Source organism: Martes martes (assembly GCF_963455335.1).
Source record: "Martes martes genome assembly, chromosome: 4".
NCBI lineage: Eukaryota > Metazoa > Chordata > Mammalia > Carnivora > Mustelidae > Martes > Martes martes.
The window spans coordinates 32,090,220-32,115,251 of record NC_137891.1 but is presented as its reverse complement, the minus strand read 5'-3'; the positions used below and the strand labels follow the sequence as shown (position 1 = coordinate 32,115,251).

Sequence of the window (25,032 nt, the reverse complement as noted above, 5' to 3'; positions counted from 1 at the left end):
GTAGTGCCCCGTGGTTATGTGCAATTTTGATGCCCTTTTAGAGTCCAGCTCAACTTGTAATTGAAATAGGGAGTTGGGCAAAGGCTACTTCCTATTTAATACTACCAGATGAGTTTAATAGGTGTGAAATGTTTATTATAGCACTTGGCACATAGTAAGTGCTTTCTAAGAGTTGGCTGGTCTTATTAGAAGGTAACCTGAAGTTATTCCACAAATATGGATATTCTGCTCCAGATCATAGCTGTGCCCTTAACAGCTGTGTCTCATCACTGTGTCATCCTCTTGATGCTGTCTCATAAAGTCACCCATCTTATTTCTGATTCGGAGAGATAACTGCTAAAATTCCTCAAAAACTGAATGATCAAGTGTGGCACGGTGTAGTTAGTGAACATGGGCGGTCCCTGTGACTCCTTTGGGACACCTGGTTTTTCCAAAGTACAGTATCCAGAGCCAGACTGCCTTGTCCAAATCCCATCATCCACACCTTCCTCCTTTCCTCCAATTCCCCTTTATCCATGTGACCTTCGAACACCTAACCTACACTTCCAGACTCATGATATGACGGTAAAATGGGCATAAATAAAAGCCACCTTACTGCTTTCTTGGGAGAAATTAAGATAAGGCCTGCGAAGCGCTTAGCCCAGTCCCCTTAAGTAGCACAGAGAAACTGCTTAATAAATGTGATTATTACTAGTATTAGCCCATTGGTCATAGAGGCTTAAAAAGTTGTTTACAACCTGATAATAATCATCTATAGGATATATAGCCTAAGGCTGTAATTTTATATGAGGTACATAAAGCAATTCTCCAGGACCACTCAGTAACAGATCATCTAGTCAGGACCAGAACTGAAGTTTCTTACCCACCTCCCAGTCAAGTCCTCTTTCTTGTCCGTCTTTGCACTGAGGACCGATATATTTTCAGGGACTTGGGATGCCAGCTATGCTTCATTATTATTAATATGTAACCCCTTACACCAAGAGCATTTGCTCCTGATGCCTGTGCAAAGAAAGTTAGGAGAGTTTTATCAATTAAGCATATATGATATTGCCACATAGAACCCCACCGCTTTACATAACTCTCTTTGTTTTCCGATCAATAATGCCGTTAGTTTGGATTTGTATGTTAAAATTTACTTGGTTCAAATCTGGGGGCATCAAACACACTACTGTATATGAAAGCCACAGAAAATTTCTGTTGGCAGAACACTCCACTGGTGCCCTGAACACAAGCAGAAATCCAAGTCAACAAAATCTCAGGAGGTACATCACTCGAAATAGATCTACACAAGTATCCAAAATTCATTCAAATGAAAACAGTTAACGTGGCCAAATACAGTCAACTCCAACTTAGCAGTAACTTGAACTTTCAAGATGCTTTGTTTTTTAAAGTAGCTTCCCTAGGAAAGCTGACAGGAGAGAAGAACTTACTCTCTTGTTTTAAACCATCTCATATGGAAACCACTTTATAAAAATGAGATTCCTGTCTTTAACTGTGGCTAAAAACAAAATAAAACAAAACAAAACAAAACAAAAAAACACTTGTGCAAATATTCAAGATTCACAATGGTGTTTCTAGTGAAAAAAGTGCTCCCCTTTTTTCCTTTTTTTTTTTTTTTTTTTTTTTTACTGTGGTCAAATAGACATAACATTAAATCTACTATCCTAACCATTTTTAAGTGTACAGTTCCATGGCATTAAGACATTGAGATTGTCCTGCAACCATCCCCATGGTCCATCTCCAGAACCCTTTTCATCTGGCAGAACTGAAACTCTGTATCAAACACTAACTCTCCATTTGCCCTTCCCCCAGCCCTGGCAGCCACTAGCCCACTTTCCCTCTCAGTGCTTTTGAATACCCTCAGTACCTTATTGGAAGTGGCATCGCAATTGTGCAATATTCATCTTTTTGTAACGAGTTTATTTCACTTAGTATAATGCCCTCAGATTTATTCCATATTTTAGCATATGTCAGAATGTCCTTCCTTTTTAGTATTTTTTTAATTTCTTTCCTTTTTGCAGCTGAGTATTCCATTGTATCTATATACCACCATTTGCTTATCCATTCATCTGTCAATGGACACTTGGGTTGTTTCCATGATTTAACTATTTTTAATAATGCTGCTATGAACATAGGTATGCAAATATCTTAGAGACCCTGCTTTCAATTCTTTTGAGTATTTATCCAGAAGTGGAATTGCTCGACCGTAAGTTAATTCTATTTTTAATTTTTAATGAACTACCATACTGTTTTCCAGTGGCTGCACCATTTTACATTCTCACCAGCTGTGTACAAGGGTTCCAATTTCTCCACATCCTTGCCAGTACTTATTATTTTCTGGGTTTTGTTTTTTGATAGTTGTGTTCTCATTTTAAAGCCAAATGTAACATTCTTTGATTCGTTTCCATTGAACATGAGGTCAGTAGGATGAAGACACCAAAATAGCTAACTATCAACATGATTTAGCCTTTGCATGCACTTGGATTGCTCCTTAATCAAGACAGATAAGAAGTCCTTCTATTTAATTATAAATTGGAGTTGGCTGTATGTACTCTAGCTCCAAAAACCTGAGGGTAGGAAATTGGCTCTCCTGCCTCCTCAACTCCTCAGGGCTAGAGAATATTTCTCTAACTGGTCAGGATACAGTATGTGATCCACGAATGGATCAGCTTTAGTCTCCTTTTCTAAAACGGGTTGGCTTTCTCCGGTGAAGCAAGGATACATTTGCTCATTAAATTCATACGCTTTCTTTCCTTTTCTGGTGAGATTTCTTTTCTTGGATTTAGCAGGACGACGAGAAATGAGAATAATTGTCTCAACCTGACCAAACCAAAAGGATACTTGTGACCAGTTACATGGCTTTTATTTTATGTCCCATCTATTAGCTTATTTTATCCCCACAATAACACTGTGAATCCAGTACTATTATCAGCATTCCCATTTCCAAGGATGAGGGAACGGATCTGCAGAGTGTTTTGGTGACAAGTTCAAGTCACACAGTAAGTGGCAGAGCCAAAATGTATACCCTGGCTGTCCAGTTCCATTGCTCATACATCCTGCAGAAGGGATCACATCCCCAATTAGTAATCACATTTGGGATATTTCATTGGAATCTATAATTGAAACCATGTTACAATACCAGACATGTATCTCTCCCTATAAATGACTCCCTAAAGTTGAGTACTCTAAATTCACCGTTTAAAAAATTCAGCCAAATGGTTTCAGAGAGACAACCCTTGGTTTTTGTGGTGCCATTCTCTTGGTTTCCCTATAACTTTTCCAAATACGTGCTCTTTTTTTTTTTTTTTTAAAGATGTATTTATTTATTTATTTACTTATCTGTCAGAGAGAGAGAGAGCATACAAGCAGGGGGAGCAGCAGGCAGAGAGAGAAGCAGGCTCTCTGCTGAGCCGGAAGCCTGACTCAGAACTCGATTCCAGGACCCTAGTGAAGGCAGATGCCTAACCAACTGAGCCACCCAGGTGTCCGGCTCACTTTGTCATTAAATGATCACTTCTCATCTACCCACATCTTAGTTGTTGAGATTTCCCAAATTTCAATCTGTTTCTTTTCTTTTCACTCTGTAGTCTTCTAGCATTACCACATCAATCCAAAGAGCATCCACAGTCATTTAGAATGTGCTAATGATATCCAAAATCTTTTTTTTTTTTTTTTTCTTACTCCAGCCTTAGGTCTCCTCCAAATTCTAACTGCCTCCTTAAATCCATTCACGCAGAAGCCCCTCAGGGACTTCAGACTTTGCATTTTCAAAGCAAAATCCAATATTTCTGTTGCACGCACATATACCCACGTACATACAACAGACATGCGGGTGCACACCTGGGCTTCGGAGTCAGACAGACAGAGCCGTAAATCATGATTCTGCCACTGGCCATGTGTGTAGCTTTGGGCAAGTTAGTTAACCTCTCCAAGCCTCAATTTTCTCAACTCTAAAATGAGGAAAATATCACCTACCTCCCAGAAAAATTGACGGGATTAAAACAGATGAAGTACATAAACCACTTAGCTTATTAGGCCCACAGAAAGTGCTCCTAATTAATACAATTGTCTCGTTGTTGTCTGTATAATTCCACTGTTAATACACCAGCTTTACTGCCTTGTTGATGGCGTCCCTGCCTTCTGATTTCCCAGACCCAAACCTTCATGTTATTTTCAGCAGCTTCCTTCCTCTTCCTCATCTCAGGAAATCAGCCCCTTTCTCTCTCTTGAACTGGGCCCTTTTCTCCCTCACAGTTTACACCTCTCACAATTGAACTAGTACAAGAGCCTCCAAATGGCCCTCGGGGTGATAATTCCTGCGCCCTTCCCCACCCCCTCGAGTTTCCGGTCCTCATGACCCTGAGATCTTTCTTCTGGGAGAGAAAAGCCACTATAATTATTCATTTATTCACTCAAAAAAAAAATTTTTTTTTTTTTTTGCCATCTCCCCACCATGAGGAGCCAGACACAACTGTCTTTCTGTTACTTTCAAAGCTGTCTGGCCCTGCGCTCAACTTTTCTGGCAGGGGTGGGGGGTGGGGAGCTCTGATATGGAATGTTTGCTAATTCCAGTGGCAAGTGCAGCAACTCTCACCGTGGCTGATTTCACGTTACCAGTGTGATAGCCACTAGCACAGAAAATGCCTGACCGCTGTGCATTGTGTCCTAGACTCCAGTATAGGCTGGTTCCAGCACACCCCTGTCTGTGACCAGCCCTTTCTCCCTCAGATGCCATGCTCCTGCCAGGTGGCCTCGGAACCATTCCCGGGACAGTCAGGCTCTTCCATAATCCTGCCCTGGCATGCGTGCCCCTTTCTCTGCCAGCAATGATTGACCTGCTGGCTCCCCCCACAACACTTACTTCTGCTATTTTACCTTTATATTTCATGAGTCAGTAAAAAAGTCACCTTGGGTGGCTTGTCTGACTCCCCTGAGACGTGTCCGTTATTCGCTCCTCTCACATTTTCTTTGGCACTAGGGGATGCCACCCACACCTGTGGTCTTGTCATTCATTCGCCTCTATGTGTCCATTCTGATTGTGAAGCGGGCGAGCCCAGCCCAGCCCACAGCAGAGAGCTCGGTGAACAGCTGATGAATGAATGATCTGAGAGATTAAAATCCCAGAACCACTGACTTCCTCATTAAGTCTACCTGGTACATTTTCAGCCCAATTCAACCTTTCTAAAGGAGATGCTTTTTCTAAACCATAAAATGAGATGAAATGATGAAGATAATAAAATATGAAACAGGACTCAGTATGTCGGAAAACATATATTACTATTGCCGGGCTGTTTAATCATGTAGAAAAATCATTTTTGCTTACTTTCCATTACACTTAATATTCCTGAGTTTTATTTGCTTTACTTAGTGGGTCTTTCTGGTCAAGGGTTGGAGCCCAGGGATTCTGAGTCATCCTGCTACATCGGTCTCTGCTGGGAGAGAGATTAGCTATGCATGGCACCTTCTCTAAAATCTGTTTCTCCTGGGAACCTGAGTCCAAACCTTTCCTTTTGCGAAAGATACCCATAGCTGGATTTGCTAAAAATGTAAATTTCTCAAAAGGGGTGACATATTACCAATAAAGGAAGTCCTTCAGTTCAGCCCTGAAATCCGGGGACTCCCAAAGAGCTGGCGAGGAAGGAAACCTGGGCTGTCGTGCCTTGCTTTGCCCGCCCCACCTCTCCTCTACAAAGACTCACTTAATAAACTATACCCCAGAGGAAAGATAAGGTGCGAATGATTACCTTGTCTACAGCTGTAAGTAGTTTGGATCTGTATGCACATCAGAGAAGGCTGAGCCGCTGAACGCAGAAGGCTTCCTGGGGGAGGAACGGGCTCTGGCAGACACACCGCCACCGAGCCGGGCTCAGCCACTTGCACAGAAATGCCACTTAGCTTTTCTATTTGTAAAGAAATAAGTCAGCACCAAATCGAATCTGTTCTTCAACTTTGCGAAACTTGGATGCTTTCAGATCCGTTAAGAGTCAAAGTGGAACAACAAAATTTTTTTTCTAGCCTTTTGGTAGATTTGGGTTTTACTTTTGGTACATTTGGGTTTTACTTTGCAACTTTTCGCACACATTCGAGGTACGTAATCTGAGCTGTATTTTTTCACAGACTTGTACTGTCCTGGAGGGTGTTCTGTTTGCTTACCTTTAAGACGTCATCCGCTGGTGTAATTAGCTGTCCGAGGTTTCTCTGGAAGTGTCCCGATTCTTCTGGGCGACTCTGCCATCTCGTATGGTGTTGTTATCTTTTCCAGCAGATTTTTACCACAAGTTGTTTAAAAACTATGATCTATTTAAGGATGGAGGAAATGAAGTGCAGTTGAAGAGACAGTTATGCTGAAAGATAAACAGAGCAATATTACTTATCAGAATGGGTACAAATTTTGCTTCCTTAATGAGTACAATATATAGCTCTGCAATATATACACAATGAGAAAAAAAAAGCTTTATAACATATCAAGTATGCCACGTTATTTCAGGCATAACTGTACAGGATACGTATCTAGGCCTGAGAGTGTAGATAACAAAATATAAGTGCTTTGCCTGTCTAAACATGTTAAATAAATGAGCATACGCTATCGCGTTCCAATACATTAGAAGATGTACTTGCATAGTTAATTTTCTTTTTAATGCACCACACATGATCATTTTGAAGTGCAGAGCCAGAGTATATCTTAGTATTTGAAGAAAGGGTTCTTTTCATTTAAACAAATCTTTATTTAAATAAGCCTTTTGAAAAGGATCTGTGGCATATCTTCTTTTCCGGAAGTTCAATCAGGGTAAATGGAGATAAAGAAGCTGCATTATAAGGAATATTATATAAGTAAAGATCACTAAGCCAGAAAAAAAAAAAAAAGAAAGAAAGAAAAATGGCAGCAGACGTAAGGAGAGTAGAACTAGCTTGAGTGTCATTTTAACTCTAAATTTTAGGAGCGTTCGCATACTTTGTTTTGTTTTGTTTTCGGCATGTGGGTATGTTGGGAGGAAAGAGAGTGGGGAAGGGAGGGAGAGAAGAAGAAATAACTTTTTACTTCCACAAGGTACAGAAAGAGTAACGGCAAAGGCTCGCCCGCAATAAATTCCTGCGGCTGGATCCCTACCAGGCCTCTCGGTAAGCAGGAGGCCATGTCTTCGCACGGGTAATGGTTAAGGCAAACCCCAGAAGCCACACGGTTCCCAAAAAACTCTCCACAAATGATGTCTGTTCTGGGTTCTTAGTTCTCTCCTACTATTGGCCACTGAAGAGTTCATTTCATGCTAGGCGTGCGGTTTTCCACCCAGGAGGGAAGAGGAGGACAGCCCTGGTCTCCATCGCTCTCCCCCAGTAGAAAGTGATGTGAAAACCAGAAGATGCCGTTGCCATCAATCCGGTGTGTGGCAGGCTGGAGTTGTCCTAAGTCGTTCTCTTTCTCTTTCTTCTCTCTCCTTCACAGGGGGTCAGCTCTGGTGCACCACTACGAAGGCCATCTCTGAGGGAGAAGAGCTAATTGCCTTTGTGGTGGATTTCGACTCAAGGCTACAAGCTGCCAGTCAGATGACTCTTGCAGAAGGGATGTACCCTGCGCGCCTGCTGGACTCCATTCAGCTGCTTCCTCAGCAAGCTGCCATGGCTTCCATTCTGCCCACGGCTATTGTCAATAGTAAGTGCCGCGGGCAGTAGCCCTGTCCAAGAGCTTTGCAGTGCTGATGGGTATTTATGGGAGAAAAAAAAATGTCTACCAGCAGGCAACCAGGGATGGACTTTCTTCTCCAGTGTTGTGATTTCATTTTATCTTCTCTAACTGTGTGTGTGTGTGTGTGTGTGTGTGTGTGTGTGATTGTTTCTCATGAGAGTATGAAAAGGACAATTCATTCATTTCAGGTTGGATTCCTGAATGTCACACACACACACACAAACTGACTTTCTAAACTAGTTGAACAACATTCAAGGCTACTTAGCTATGAGAGATCGAATAGCTTTCATTGATGCTTTAGTAGAATGGCTGTGGAATTCCTTAAGGACTATAGAGTTAGAAACTTTAAAAAAAAAGGAAAAAGGAAGTAATCAAATTGTGATTAGGTTTATTAATAAAGAGGAAGTACAGCCTGGGTAAATCAAGACATCAGCTAATACGACGACAAAAACAAAAAAGAAACATAGGAAAATAGAGAAAAATACATATGAGCTGGAGAACTCCATACATGCATGGAGAATTTAAAAATATACTTTGTATGGGGTGCCTGGGTGGCTCAGTGGGTTAAGCCTCTGCCTTTGGCTCAGGTCATGATCTCAGGGTCCTGGGATCGAGCCCCACATCAGGCTCTCTGCTCAGCAGGAGTCTGCTTCCCCCTCTCTCTCTGTCTGCCTCTCTGCCTACTTGTGATCTCTCTCTGTCAAATAAATAAATAAAATCTTAAAAAAAATAAAAATATGCTTTGTATACTCTGGCAAATATGCCTTTGTAATTACATTTTGTTAAAATGACTAGTGAACCTAGCTGTATTCCTTGAACACACAGAGGGACACTTTATAGGACAGAAAATCAGTGGTCCGGGAGTCCCTAGGTCTGAGTTCTAGACTCAGCTCTGTTTTTATCTAGCTCTGTGAGAAAACATGAATACCAGTCATATCGTAAGAGGAGAATACATTCCAAACCAGTAGCTAAGTGAGGTATTGCATTTAATCAAAAATGTCCCTGAAAATTCCTAAGACTGAATGATGCAGAATTATAGATACTGTCATGATGTCTTGATATTTTAAAAATAAATATGCAACAATAATTATGTTCTTGCTGTCACAGTAGCCTTTAAAGATTCTCGAGTGTATCTGAAATTACTGTATTTCCAAACATTGGATCTAGTACCCCTAGCCTGAGGTAATATTTTGGGATTTCCTTCATGTAAATGTAGTTATTTTCTTTTACTGGATCTTTACTTTGATTCTGGTAGTGAGGAACTTGAAATAATATAGGTCAAACTTTGAATTTGAAGCAAATGAGTTTTGTTACTAGGAATACTGAGAGTACCTTAAATTATTTTGAAGCTCCAATGTGTGAATGTGATTTTTAATTATATTTGAGATTATACTGTGTTTGCTTTCTATAGCAGGATAACTATTGATCCCAAATAAATCAGCATAGATGCATACGGTCTTTGGTTTCATTCTGAAATGAGCTAATCAGTTAAAACTCATCTTGCTTAAATAGACACTACACAAAGCAGTATGGCCCTCTGAATTGGTGGGAAGAGCTAAAATAATAAACAGCAGTAGGATGTAATCTTACAACCAAATTTTATTTTGAAATTCTATATTGTACTTTCTGTCCTTACTTCTCATTCATTAGAATTTGGTCCTCAGTTTCCTCCTTATCTGCTTTAACGCACTCTCCCTGAGCCATCTCCTTCACTATCATGGCTTCCATCACCAACTCTGTATTAACAATTCACAAATCTCACATATAGCTGTTTCTTCTGAGTTTTAGACCTCTGTTGTCACCTTCCCTATATTCCCTGTATTTCTTACAGGAATATCTAGTCCCACATATCTAACGCAGCCATATGTCTCAGTTTGCCTGGATTAACCCCAATTTCCAGTGTTATCTGGCATGCTCCCTTTCACTACAAAGTGCCAGGTTTGCACAACAACACTGGGTCAGATTTGGTCTCCCCATACCTGTCCTTGCCTGACCTCCTTACCTGTCTGTCATCTGCTCCCTATAGAGCTGAATGAAACCGTTACACAGGAATGCTCACAAGAAGCCTGGCCATTGAAGAGATCTTACCTTCCACTCTAGCATCTAATTGCAAAGTAGCGGTCATCACTCCTAGTCAATTCTACATCCTCAATATAACTTTCCTTCCTCTGTGGCTCCCTTGTCACTGATATGGAAGAGTTCTCCCACTAGGGTCCCATCCCAGTTCACCCACTTGCATGATCATGGGCAAGTTACCCAATCTCGGTTTCCTTGCCTATAAATAGATAAAGGGGAAAACACATACGTGGAGAAAATTTCCATGAGTAAATACATGCAAAATATAGACAAAAATATCCTAGCGTGACTTACAACTCAAACTCTGTCATATTTCACCTAGATTATTGCAACTGCCTCCTCCCAGTCGTGTCTTCCTTCCAAATTCACTACCTTCAAAACTCTACTTCACTGTTGTAATTCCATAATATCTGATTCTGCCCATCTCTAGCTTACAAGGATTCAATGATTCTCCATAATCATTGAGATAAAAATCTAAACTTCTTAAGAGAGCCTACAGGGTCTTTGATCACTACTCCTGCCTCCTCCAACCTTATCTCTTCCAGTCCCTATCCTGTGCCTCGCCAGTCCGGAAGAGCCTCCCAGCCCTCCCCCAGTCCCTCTCTGAGGCTCCCATGCCTTCCCCTGGGCTGTGCAGTTAAGACCCAACCCTCTTCTTACAAAATCTCATTCTTCACTTACATTCTTCACTACTTAAGAATCTCATTCTTCACCACTCAGCTAGGGCATGTCATTATGTTCCCTTTGAATCCTTCTCTGACCCTGTCCTTCCTTCAGTCCTCTCACCACCTAGTGTCACACCCCAAGCACTCATCAGATGCCTCCATCAGCCTGCTCACTGTAGCCTAATGTAATTATCTGACCCTTACTCATCCCCCCAGGAGACCGTAAGATCCCTGATGACTGCTTTTTGGTCTTTCATTTTGTTTTACACCCAACACAGCATAGAGTCTCTAGCATAGAGTAGACATTCTCTAATTAATTTATTAAATGAACGAATGATGTCAGGAGCTGGCGTCAGGGCTAACTTTAGTACAGCTATCAGATCCTTGCCTTTTAGTCAATCAGATAAGCCATTTCACATTGCTATTTATAAATGCATATTTTTCTAAACCCTAAATACACTGTAAACAACTTAAAATTAATCTCCTGCGCTTTTCCTGTTGGAGCCTCCTACAGTACCATTTTCCGAAGAGTCTGTGGGAAGGTAAATTGCACGGGGTGAAACATTGCTTTAAAAGCTCAGTCCTGGGCTGTGGAACGGCACCCAAGACGGCACTCGTCACTGTCTGATCGCCTAATTCTGAACCTGAGAGCAGTCTCTGAGAAACACTGAACTAAATGCCGCTTCACTCAGGGCTGGTTCCAAATGGGCAGCAGCTAATGTGTCCCTGTGTTTTCGCCCGCAGAGGATATATTTCCTTGCAAGTCTTGTGGCATCTGGTATCGAAGCGAGCGGAATCTGCAAGCCCATTTGATGTACTATTGCAGTGGGAGGCAAAGGGAAGCGGCTCCGGTGTCAGAAGAGACTGAAGACAGTGCTCCTCAGATTTCCAGCCTGTGCCCCTTCCCGCAGTGCACCAAGAGCTTTTCAAATGCCCGAGCACTAGAAATGCACCTGAACTCGCACAGTGGTAAGTGCTTCCATTGTTGCTGCTTTTGCTCTGGGAGACTCTACTGTTTCTCTACATACATTCCCATATTCACATATGCAAACATATATAATCCCACATCTATGTAACTGCATCTAGCTATAAAATCAAAATCGAACTTGCTGGACCAGCTGACTGTGATTTTATGTCACTTACAATCAATATATCCTACTCAAAAGACTTGGGTCTGAATTCTTTCCTAACAATGACAGTACTCAGACTGCAGGCCAAATCATTCTTTTTTTTATTTTTTTAAACAGCACCATTTCAGAAATAAACTCTCAATACCCTTTGTATGTTGTCATTAATATTCATTGATTTAAGTGTCAAGTGATCTTTGGAAACTGACCATATTATTTCCCACATGGTAAGGGATAAATAGTAGGTACATAAAAATAAGTATCTGCGGAATTGAAATAACACTGTTAATTTTGATAGATCCAATTAAAATCACACTTGAGAGAAATTAACTTTTAAATACGAATCTGTAAAACGCTCTTGACTTCCAGAACACGCAGAACAGCTTAGTTGATCTCTATGACATAAAGCCACTTTTAGTGTAACGTTTTTAAATTCCTTAAGAAAAATTAGGCTAAAAAAATTTTTATTTTATTTTATTTTTATTTATTTATTTTTTTACCTCACTCTTTAACAGCACAGTGGTAATTGTCCCCATTTTACTCCGGAATTATGTACCCAATTATTGTTAGTATTATCACATTCATTCTAATTCGTTCCTATATTTTTAAAAAACAAGTTAACCAAATGTACAGAATTATATTAACCCTAGATACTGCTAGGAACATTTGTAAATAGGACAAACCAAGGTTTGGGTGTCAGTTCTTCCGCATCCATAATACAAAACTTAGAAGGTACTGCTGGGTGACTTCCTCACTGTTTTTGCTTAAGTTGAATAATTTAAAAAAAAAACAAAAAACCAAAAACCTGAAATAGGTGCTGAGTTAAAAAAAAAAAACAAAACACAACACTAATTCCAACCTCCAGTGCCCTAGTACAGTGCAAGCTTTTGTCTTTGAACCTGTAAAACTGGCAATTTCCTTTCTAGTCATTCTCTTTCCTTTCCCTACAAATGAGCCATCTTTTTGTAGGTGATAAAGCAGAGGAAGCAGAAATAGGTCAGTTGTCTCAGACAGTGAGTAGCTAGTCATTTACAAAACAAAAAGGAGAGAGCAAGGTACTTCTCAGCTAAATAGAAGAATGAGTATTGAATCCGTTAAGGAGAAAAGGACTAATATGTCCCCTTTTTTTGCTATAGGACTAGGTTTTTTCTACCATGTTTTCAGCTTATAAATATAAAAGGCAGGTCTCATTTTAGTCTAAAGTGCAGAGGGCAAGAGCCATGCCTGATTTAGCCATATGTCAACAAATGGGAACTAGAGTTGACCTTAGTGAGTTAAAGTGTCCAGATCTTAATTCCCATACATGGTGGGGGGGGGGCATTTCCCCCATAACTACCAAACAATCATCCAGATACCAAGTGGGTGTCCTACAGTTTAACTCAATTCTGATACTATCACCTGGAGACAGCATCAGATTTTCCAGATTAAGGGGTCAGCCCCCTGCCCCAACTTCAGATGCCAGTAGAAACCCAAGTTGTTAACCTGATCTTCCCACCGACTAGCTGTAAATCAGAGGTTGCTAAGAGCCCTTCTTGGGGTTCAATTAATTTGCTAGAGTGGCTCACAGAACCCAAGGAGCCCATTTACCTACTAGATTACCGGTTTATTATAAAAGGTAATGATTTAGGAACAGCAAGATGGAAGACATGCCTAGAGCAAGGTACGAGGAGAGGATGAGAAGCTTCCGTGCCCACTCCCAGGCTGCCATTCTCCTCGAGCCAACTGAGAATCTCTTGTTGAACCCCATCATTTCAGGTTTTTAGGGAGACTTCATTACATAGGCATGATTGATTAAATATGGGTGTTGGCAATTTAAACTCAATCTCCAGAGATTGGGGAGGAGGGGCTAAAAATTCAAACCCTCTAATTACAAGATTGTTTCTCAATGAAACTAACCCTACCCTTAAGTAACCTAAGGGCTTTCTAAAAGTCATTTCATTAACATAACAAAAATACTTTTATTGCTCTTATCATAGGAAATTCCGAGGATTTAAGGAGCTGCAAACCAGGAAGCCCGGTCAAAGATTAACAAATATGAATGACTATATATGTGTTTCTTATAAATCAGAACCTCACAGTGAAGTTTCCTCACCAGTCACTGGTGATATTCAAAATATTTTATAACTGACTAGAAACAGGCCGTGGTCAGTCCACACGGAGTTCTGTCCTAAACGACTGTGTGAGTGTACTGGTGTCCACCTGCTGAATATCGGCCCTGGATAGAGATAAACCATGTTCAGCAAAACCAATGCATAAAATTCTAGATTTGTACCAAAGATAAATTAGGAGGTTATAAATCACTTTACCAAATGGTTCCTTCTTGGATTCTTTTGAATAAATACCTAATCTAGTGCTCTAAGAGTTACTTGATTTGCACACAGTTTATCAATATCAACTCTAATGTATTCCTGCTTCTTCCTAATGCAGAGCATGGTTTTGTAATAAGCAGGTCCTCCGATTAGAAATTATAAAATCTGAGGTTTGAACATGGCTCTGTCATCGAATCGCTTTAGTACCATAATCCATTCCCTTGATTTCCTTGAATTTGTTTCCTGACCTGGAAGATGGAGACAGTGAGGATTGTCCCGCTGTGATCCAATGACACACTCAAACGTTCTCTGGAAGCTATGAGGTGTTAGCACTATGATGACACCCGACAAAGGATGTCACAAGAGAAAAGCTAATATCACAAGCGCGATGCTGAAAGATTTCAGCTCATTCGTGCGGCGTAAAGGTTCTTATCATTAGAAAGCTGATGCATACGGTTCTCAGTATTCTTATTTTGTGTGTCTCTCCAGGAGTGAAAATGGAAGAATTCCTGCCCCCTGGTGCTAGTCTAAAATGCACCGTCTGTAGCTACACCGCCGATTCTGTGATCGGCTTCCACCAACACCTGTTCTCCCATCTCACTCAAGCTGCCTTCCGATGCAGTCACTGCCACTTCGGCTTCCAGACTCAGAGGGAGTTACTGCAGCACCAGGAGCTCCATGTCCCTGGAGGCAAACTTCCCAGGGAAAGTGACATAGAACACTCTCCAAGCGGGACGGAAGACAGCCTACAGCCGGCGCCAGACCTGCTGACCAGGAGCGAACTCCCCCAGAGCCAGAAGGCCATGCAGACTAAAGATGCGAGCTCTGACACAGAGCTGGACAAGTGTGAGAAAAAGACGCAGCTCTTTCTCACGAACCAGAGACCAGAGATACAGCCCACAACAAACAAACAGAGCTTTTCTTACACGAAAATAAAGTCTGAGCCCTCGAGTCCAAGACTTGCCTCATCTCCGGTTCAGCCTAATGTTGGGCCTTCGTTCCCCGTGGGCCCTTTCCTCTCTCAGTTTGCTTTCCCCCAGGACATCACCATGGTCCCTCAGGCTTCGGAGATCTTAGCCAAGATGTCCGAACTGGTCCATCGGCGACTGAGGCACGGAAGTAGTAGCTACCCTCCCGTCATTTACAGCCCCTTGATGCCCAAGGGGGCTACTTGTTTTGAGTGTAACATAACATTCAATAATTTGGATAATTATCTCGTGCACAAAAAACATTACTGCAGCAGCCGATGGCAGCAGATGGCCAAGTCCCCAGAGTTCCCTGGTGTTTCAGAAAAGATGCCTGAGGCCGTGAGCCCCAACACTGGTCAAACCTCCATAAATCTCCTCAACCCAGCGGCTCATTCTGCTGATCCTGAGAATCCCCTTCTTCAAACGTCCTGCATCAATTCTTCCACCGTTTTAGATTTAATTGGGCCAAATGGGAAGGGCCACGACAAGGACTTTTCCACCCAAGTGAAGAAGCTCTCCACCTCTAATAGCAACGATGATAAAATTAACGGAAAACCTGTTGATGTGAAGAATCCCAGTGTCCCCCTGGTGGATGGGGAAAGTGACCCAAATAAGACTACCTGTGAAGCTTGCAACATCACCTTCAGCCGGCATGAAACATACATGGTCCACAAACAGTATTACTGTGCTACGCGCCACGACCCTCCACTCAAGAGGTCTGCTTCCAACAAAGTGCCTGCCATGCAGAGAACCATGCGCACCCGCAAGCGAAGGAAGATGTATGAGATGTGCCTACCTGAACAGGAGCAGAGGCCTCCCCTGGTCCAACAGCGATTTCTTGACGTCGCCAACCTCAGCAATCCGTGTACCTCCACTCAAGAACCCACCGAAGGGCTAGGAGAGTGCTACCACCCAAGATGCGATATCTTCCCAGGAATTGTCTCCAAGCACTTGGAAACTTCCCTGACGATCAACAAATGTGTCCCGGTTTCCAAATGTGACACTACTCATTCCAGCGTTTCCTGCCTCGAGATGGACGTGCCCATAGATCTCAGCAAAAAGTGCTTATCCCAGTCTGAGCGGACGACCACGTCTCCCAAAAGGCTGCTAGACTACCACGAGTGCACCGTGTGCAAGATCAGCTTCAATAAAGTCGAGAACTATCTGGCCCACAAGCAGAATTTCTGTCCGGTCACAGCACATCAGCGGAACGACTTGGGTCAACTCGACAGCAAAGTATTTCCGAATCCAGAAAGCGAACGGAACAGCCCCGATGTCAGCTACGAACGGAGCATCATAAAATGTGAGAAAAACGGGAATCTGAAGCAGCCTTCCTCTAACGGAAACTTATTTTCCTCCCACTTAGCCACCCTGCAAGGCCTGAAAGTCTTTAGTGAAGCTGCTCAGCTCATTGCCACAAAAGAAGAAAACAAACATTTGTTTCTTCCCCAATGCCTTTACCCCGGAGCAATAAAGAAGGCAAAGGGAGCTGACCAGCTTTCTCCATACTATGGAATAAAGCCAAGTGATTACATTTCTGGGTCTCTCGTCATCCATAACACTGACCTAGAGCAAAGCACAAACGCGGAAAATGAATCTCCGAAAGGCCAGGCTTCCTCCAACGGCTGTGCTGTGCCGAAGAAAGATTCCCTGCCGCTGCTGCCCAAAAACAGAGGCATGGTCATAGTCAATGGTGGACTGAAGCAAGATGACAGACCCGCCGCCAACCCGCAGCAAGAGAACATTTCCCAGAATCCTCAGCATGAAGATGGCCACAAATCTCCATCCTGGATCTCTGAGAACCCATTGGCCACAAACGAGAATGTCTCACCGGGAATTCCTTCTGCAGAGGACCAGTTGTCTAGTATAGCGAAAGGGGTGAATGGCTCCACCCAGGCTCCCACCAGTGGGAAATACTGCCGGCTGTGTGATATTCAGTTCAACAACCTCTCAAACTTTATAACTCACAAGAAGTTTTATTGTTCATCACATGCGGCGGAACATGTCAAATGAGATAACTTCATAAATGAACACCAGTCACCTTGGGTACCAGTGTTTAGTATGTCGTTCTACCCAGTCCAGAAAACAATAACAACAACAAAAACAGCAACAAAAAACCACAAAAAACAAAAAACGAACACACGCACACACAAAACACACACAAAGAAACAGAAAACAAAAACAAAAGCTGTTTGAATTACATCTGCGCAATCAGGAGATAGTTCTTTAAGGCTGAGTTGAAGACTTAAGGTGTAATTCCATTACAGTCCATTAGTAAAGTGTATTATTGGTGCCATTTTCAAAAAGAAATTAATTTATTTTACCAGCAGTATTCATAGCTGTGGTTATGTTATTTTTTATTTAAAAACTTTATATTAAAGTCATTTGTAATGTTATTGTATAGTTATTGTGTAGCACATATGGTTTGCACTGTATAGTAGATTTTAAAGAAAATAGTCACGAACAATACAGAAAAGCATTTTAGAAATAGCTTCAAAAGCACTTGTGTACCTTGATTTCTTCTTCTATGCTGTTGCAGATATATGTATATGCTAAAATATAACTTGCAAAGATGTTCTAAATACACATGCTATAAGTTCGCCTTAAGATTTCAATTCTTGGATAATCAGGCTCTGTTTGCACTTTATATTTTAGCAGATACAGTCTCTTAGTCACTAGGCTTTGCATTTGTATGTAGCTGTATGTTTCTGTCCATTTTCTTAATCTTAAACATGTATGTTAAATGAAGATGGCAATTTTTTTCTTGTATAGTACCTGTATTTTCTTTCGCTGATGCAGCTCTGTCTCAATTTTTAAACCTTTGCTGTTAAATGCAATACTTTATAAAGAATGAACAAAATTACTGGAAGCAGTATTGTAAGTAATAAGGTAGTATTAATCAGTTTTATCTTTTGAAAGGCACAGTCTAAATCGAAACCCTAAACTCAATGCTGCAAGTATGAATTTAATTCATATATAAGATCTATTTAAATATGAGTAGCAATACTGCACCTGGTGATCACAAAGATAATGTTCTACTTCTGATAGAAATAATTTCTCAACAAATGTTGTTACTATGCATGTATATGGATGGAATAAAATTCCAGATTGTTGGAGAAGTTTGGCATACATTTTTTTTCTTTAAAATACAAAGTAAAGTCTATATACCTATTCTTTGTGATGAGAATAGGTTCAAAATAGCACTGAATAACGGAATATACCATATACATATGTGTGTGTATAGTAACATTTGTGTATATATAGGTACACACACACACACACACACACACACATAGTAACGTGATGGCAAATCAATAAAAGGAATCGATTTTCCATTATATGCACCTGATTAATATAACTCATTATATTAAATGAGTAGGAGACTCCAACCTATGGAACTAGAAAATTTTCCATTACAACTATATATAACAAGCACTATCTTTCTGTTCTCTACCCACCGCCCCCACCACTGTAGCACAGAAAAAGAACAATTTCATGCATCTAAAAGATTTGTAAAACTAGGCACAAGAATTGTAACAGTTGCTGATCAAATGCACCCAACTTTTAAATGAAGTTTAACAGAGAGGGAGGCTTGCATTTGAAGGAGCAGTGAAGTTATATGGTCAAGTGATTCTGAGGAGTAAAGACATACAAATTTCATGCCTGCAATTCACAAAAGATCCTAGATTTTTACCCTGAAATATTTATGTGTTATAACTGAAGGAATATTTCCGAAATTGTTCGTATAGTTGGAAATGAGTTCCAATAGCCCTTCATAGAAGGAAATTGATGGCAGAGGCTGAAATAGTGGCGCTCAGACCACGGCTAGACCCTGAAGAGCACAGAGGAAGAAAATGGGTTTCTGCATGTAGAGATCAGTTGTAAATGGTAGCATGAAAGTAGCATGTGATGGAGAAGAGTGAATAACAACTCTTCAAAGGAAGAGGGCTCAGATTGGAAAGTAGAAGAAAACAGGAGTATAAATAAAGATCTGGTCTCACAAGACCCTGAATGCCAGGCTGAACCTTACGGGTTCACACATTGCCTCCTACCTAGAGTCATGAAAGGAAAATTGCGTTCGGGAACAGTGATGGTGAAATGTGAGCCCTGGAAGCTAGAGAGGGAGATTTATTAGAAAAGGCCGTAGCAATGGTCCTCATGGAGACTAGTGGGACAAACACTGAGTGAATGAAGGACAAGTTTAGGTACATGCTTATACTTTAACAGATATCGAAGACCTAATCAGGGAGAAAACCCAAGGTCTTCAACCCTCACTGATGGAAACACTGTATTCAACAATACAACGCTGGGTCAGAATATTAGCACCAGTTGAAGGGTCTGGGGGAAGGGGGGAGGGTGGTAAAGAGAATGACAGTTTATATTGGTTCTTTAGATTGTGGTATTTAAATCCTCTACGGAGCACTAAAATCTACTAAATCAGAATATCTGAAGGAGGGCCTGGATTTCTCAGGCTTTTTGGCAAAGCAACCCTGAGCTATTCTCTGTTGTCCTCCTCTGACCACAGCTGAAACTCACTGAATTAAATATGGGGGGAGGGTTGGGAAGCAGTATTCTGTGGTAGCAGAATTTAACACTCAATTGGTCTTCAAGGGTTGCTATATAACACTCAATTGGTCGTCAAGGGTTGCTATATAACACATTCCAGGTTTTAAAATTATTACGATTTAAAAATAATTCAGGGGGCGCCTGGGTGGCTCAGTGTGTTAAAGCCTCTGCTTTCGGCTCAGGTCATGATCTCAGGGTCCTGGGATCGAGCCCCGCATCGGGCTTTCTGCTCAGCAGAGAGCCTGGTTCCCCCTCACTCTCTACCTGCCTCTCTGCCTACTTGTGATCTCTCTCTCTCTCTCTCTCTCTCAAATAAATAAATAAAAATCTTTAAAAAAATAAAATAAAAATAACTCAGTATATGTGTGTTAGCATTGAAATTAAAACTAAAAAAATGAAGTCATTATGGAACCTGGGAACAATATTTGAAAATCTTTTAATCAGATGGAGCCCTCTCATTTCCAGGCAAAAACTAAGGGTCAGAATTTAAGTGCCCAAAGTCACAAAGGCAATGGGTTGAGACCCAGACCCATGAGTCTTACTCTCAGGTTACCTTTCCACATCATGTTCCTTTCTCTGCCAAGCCAGAAGGATAATATTCGGGCATGCGGTGAAAATTCCAGCTACTTTTTCTCCCTCTGATATATTAAGTCTAGCTCAAACAATCTCTGGAGATAGAGAAAAAGCATATTAGTTTCTCATGACTGCCGTAACAAATTACCACAAGCTTGGTGGCTTAAAACAACAGAAGTTTATTTTGTTACGTCTCCCTGCTGGACTCTACAAATGTGTAGCAGCACGGCAGAAACTGTTATACCCAAACTATTAAATATCCTGGAACTTGATTGAGACATGAATGTTATTAACAAACATTGCTGATATCCATAAAGAATATGGCATCTAACTAAGAACTCTCCACCGATCACTCGGAACCCAATCATGAGGCAGAATGGGGTCTGATAAAAACCCTGCACCAAGGCATATATCTGTCTGGGACACAGTAAACGTTATTAACTCAGAGAATCATAAAAAAACAGACACGGGCTGGGTGAAAGTTTACTTTAGCGCTATCTAGAAAAAAGAGTTTGTCCAGTGTATTAATAGAATACATAGGATTGAAAGAAAATAAACTGTTTTCAAGAACCTAGCAGCCCCATTTTGCATGCAAATAATATATTGATTTCAAGTGACTTTTATCTTTATATTAAAGAAGAATGTCAGAGCTTTTTGCTTCACAACACTTCTTCAATCATTAACTCGACAACTCGACTTCTTCCATATGACATACGTTGGTTGCAGATGTTGTGAGTGTATGACTTTCACTAAATCCAGAACTTTTTTTTTTCCTATCAGGGTTCAATGACCCTCAAGAAAACAATCAAGTAGATAAAATACAATGTTGTTATACTTATGAAAAAATACCCAGCGATGAAAAATAGTCTTTTAAAATTAATAACAGGGACACAAAATTTATAAAAAATATAATAAAAGAATGTATATGCAATATCATGCCTAGGTTAGAAAGAGGGGATGATACAGATGAACGAAGAATGAAGGAAATCAACACAGAAATTGTAAGAACACATCTCCAGAGAAACACAGAAAATTCAAGAGAATTAACAGGAAGGTGTTCCTACCAAGGTACTCACAGACACACCTGTGTGGACACGCAGATTCCTTCCTCCTCTACTACGATGGATGAACTGTCCCTGATCTTTGTCAAAGCCACTCCTTCCACTTAAGCCTTTCATTCCCTCTAGCTTGTTTGATGGTTTAGCTCCTCCAATTATTCCCTCTTTCCTGTCACAAAAGCGACAGATGTGTCTTTTTCAACTTACATAAGGACTCGGACAAGAACCATCAACGTGCTCAGAATGGAAGTGTGACCCTGAAATTTACAGGTCCTTCTCACATGTCATGGATAATAATCCATCGATTTCCTAATCCTGGAAGTTGGGGGGAGTTCGCATAAGGCTCAGATTAACTTCCCTGTCAGTCTTATGGATAGAGGCTTGGAGCAGATTCAGTTTCATTTAGGGTTCAGAGGAATGTGATAATACACGTGTGTAGTGTGGAGCCGTGCCATCCCTGCCTCATCAATCCTACAATTACTAGTTTACCAACAAACAAACTGAGGCTTAGAGCCGTGGAGTGAGTTCCCCAAATGACAGAGCCGTTAGAGCCGAGTCTGGAGTCCAGTTGTCTGCCTTAAAGCCTTTTGCTCCCCTTTTCCATGAGGCCCTGGTTCCCACTCTCTCTACGTCAAGCCAAATCCCTTATAATCATTTTGCAAGTCAGCCTGACAGCATTATATTGCCCACCGACACTAGAGTTGCCTGAGTTATGGTATTCATTTGTCTCATTCTGCCTGGGACTTTTCCGGCCTGGCTTAAGAATTGATCTCAAATTTTTCATAGTATCATTATTATTATTATTATTATTAATTATTACCAATAGTTGTATCAAAATAAGAATGTCCAGGGACATTCTTATGTTTTCTCTTTAACATATGGTTAGAATCATTCTCACGCTTTCTCTTTAACATATGGTTAAAGCTGAAAGACGATCAGAGGTAACCTGTCTTTTGCATTGACCCTTTTCCAGATGCAATGGAACCAACACCTTCTTTTCAAGGACACACCTAAGACACTGTAGGATAAAGCACATTTGGAGAGAAACATCTAGGAACAACTTAAGACTTCTTTCTGCCTTTCAGTAGTTGTGGGAGAAGATTTTGGAGCTACTACCCCCACAAACTGTTGGGTATAACTGTGCTCTGACCACCAAGATGCCCAAAGCCCCACCAGATGATGAAATCTGTGAAAAATGGGAGGAATTCCTGCTTTCAGTATAGTACACCCTGAAAGTAGCAGGGTGGTTATCTCATTGTTGAAGATACAGGTAGATAATAGTCTGAATCCGCTGGTTACTCTGGTTTTATCATGGAGTATATGGTCATATATGATATAAATATATAGGCAATTATTTTGTTGTTAGGTGACATATTTTTATGTGGCAACCTGTCATTTTCACGACAAAATGCTTAAAACAAAATATCAGATATAATGTAAAACACTAACAACTGAAGTTTGCCTTTTTCAGGAAAGCTAGATAATGACTGTGGGATTCCTAAAATTATTTTTGGACACCTGCCATTCACCAAGGAAGGTGTTGAGATAAACCACACAAAAACAATCACAGAAATCTGCTCAAGAATTGTTCTCATTGACTTCGGATTCAGTCATTCGTTACCTAGCTGATTGGGCCTGAAGATTATGATTCATAGGCACAGCTGTGGAGGGTACGTATGCATTACTCTAGAAAGCATGGCTTTTCATTTCAATCCAATGGCTGAGCCATATCAAGTTCATTATTGAAACCTGACCAGTGCACATACAGTTTAGAATTTTTCAAAATAAGTGACAGTACTCTTATCAATTGAAATAGAAGTCAGAGTTGGGGAAATTGAAATATAGAGAGATATACTCTTAATTTAAATTAAATGCAATGGATTAATTTAATTAATAATTTAACTTCATTTGAATACATACGTATATATGTGTAAATACACATCGTTAGAGTAGTTGAACAAGATTTTCATGGTAAAACTTATGTTGAATGCAAAACAATAATTGTATTGCCAAATTCCGTTTCTCTTTGCTTCCCATCAACAATCAGATTTTAGCAATGTTTGAGTTATTAATTTGAAGAAATATTTTGTATACCCACATGTATGTTATATAATGGTATTGATCTTTTTTTTTCTTTTGCCAATTCCTTTGAATTTTGTTTGCATTTTAATCAAAACAATTTGGAACTCTTTATTCAATATATTCAATGAATGGAGTATCAAATGTTTTCAGAGAAGCTACAAAAAATACATGAAATTTATCATACAAAATCAGGAGTCTAAATCTGTTAAACATTAAGAGTTAAAACAGTGTCCAAGATTTAATTTTTAAATCCTATAATCGCATTTTGTATTATCTCAACTTTGGGGAATGCTCTTTTGTTGGAGCTTCCATTTGTAAGTGGATAAATTTTTATTTTCTATTACAAGGGAATAAAATAAGAAGGTTTATGATCTTCCATTATCTATATTCAGAAAACAAGACAAATTATGTGATAGTTTTGCTTTAAAGTATATTTGCCAAAAGAGGGTAGTTAAATTGAAACAAAAATAGGCCTTCTGTGGATATATGGACCAACATATTTGCACATTTTGATTAAAAATAGAAAAATAAGAGTATCTCTGACAATTTTTTTCTGAGATTATACTATCTATATTATATATATTTTCTATGACTTTGAAACTTTTGAAGACTACTGGTCAGATGCTTTGTAGGATGTTCCTTGATTTCAGTTTTTCTGAGTTTTTTAATGATTGGTCTGGAGCCAGAGTTTGGGGGTGGGGGTGGATAGCAGAAAGGTAAAATGCTTCTCACTGGGGATACCTGATATTAGCCCAACTTATCTCTGGTGATGTTAAGCTTGACCACTTGACTAAGATTGTATATGCCATGTTCTCCACTGTACCATTACCTTTTTTCCCCCCTTTCCACTCTCTGTTCATGAAAGGTAAATCACTAAATCTGGTCCATCCCAAGGATAGGGAATTAAGCTCTAGTACCTGAAGGGAGAAGCATCCAAACATTTGTGGACCTATGTTAAAACCACTATAGGGGCATCTGGGTGGCTCAGTCGGTTGGGCATCTGCCTGCGGCTCAGGTCACTATCTCAGGGTCCTGGGATGGAGCCCTGCATCAGGTACCCTGCTTGTCCCTCTCCCTCAGCCCCTCCCCCTGCTTGTGCTCCCTCTCTTTCCCTCTCTCAAATAAATAAAATCGTTTTTAAAAAGCTATAATTAATACATATTTGGGGAGATTCTTTGAGGCTCCTCTTATATCCTGTTTCTCTTAAAATTTCTAGATAAAATCCCACTGAGTTTTAGCATTCAGGAGCAGTCTTGTCTACAGCAACTGTTACTGTGGCAAAGTAGATCTTTATTTTGTTTCATTCTCTCCATATTGATTATTGAAATTCTTCTTAAATGAAAACCCGCCCCTTCTCCTCCATTTATATATTTATCCAGTCATTTATTTATATCAGTATGAACTTATGGCTATTTACTTTGTTCTCTGTCATATAACCTCATATAGTAGTCTGCCTTTATCTGGGGGCTTACTTTCTGCGATTTCAATTACCCGCAGCCAACCAGGGTCTGGAAACAGATGATTCTCCTTAAGCGGTAATGTCAGAAGGTTAGTAGTAGCCTACCACTATGTCATGGTGCCTGCCTCCTTCACGTCGCTTCATCTCATCACGCAGGCCTTTTTCCATCTTCCATCATCACAAGGAAAAGAAGGGTGAGTACAGAACAGTAAGATATTTTGCGAGAGAGACCACCTTCCCGTACTTTTTATTATAGTATGTTGTTATAGTTGTTCTATTTTGTTATTAGTCATTGTTGTTACTCTCTTACTATGTCCAATTTATAAATCGAACTTCATCGTGGGTCTGTATGTATAGGAAAAACATAGTATATATAGGGTTTGGTACTATCTTTGGTTTCAGACATCCACTGGGTGTCTTGAAATGTATCCCCTGTGGATAATGGAAGGGTTACTGTACTTGCATTAT

The 25,032-nt window shown here is 40.4% G+C and overlaps 1 protein-coding gene across 1 annotated transcript; it reads left to right on the top strand.

The window, feature by feature from the left end:
* Positions 1–390: 390 nt before the first annotated feature.
* ZFPM2 (zinc finger protein, FOG family member 2) lies at positions 391–17,937 on the top strand (the record flags this gene model as incomplete). The annotated part of the gene is made up of 6 exons (XM_080801630.1): positions 391–564; positions 4,979–5,080; positions 6,184–6,238; positions 7,442–7,648; positions 11,167–11,391; positions 14,348–17,937. 6 exons carry the CDS (start codon positions 391–393, stop codon positions 16,837–16,839), a joined length of 3,255 nt encoding a protein of 1,084 aa, XP_080657756.1. The 3' UTR covers positions 16,840–17,937.
* Between the last annotated feature and the right edge of the window lie 7,095 nt (positions 17,938–25,032).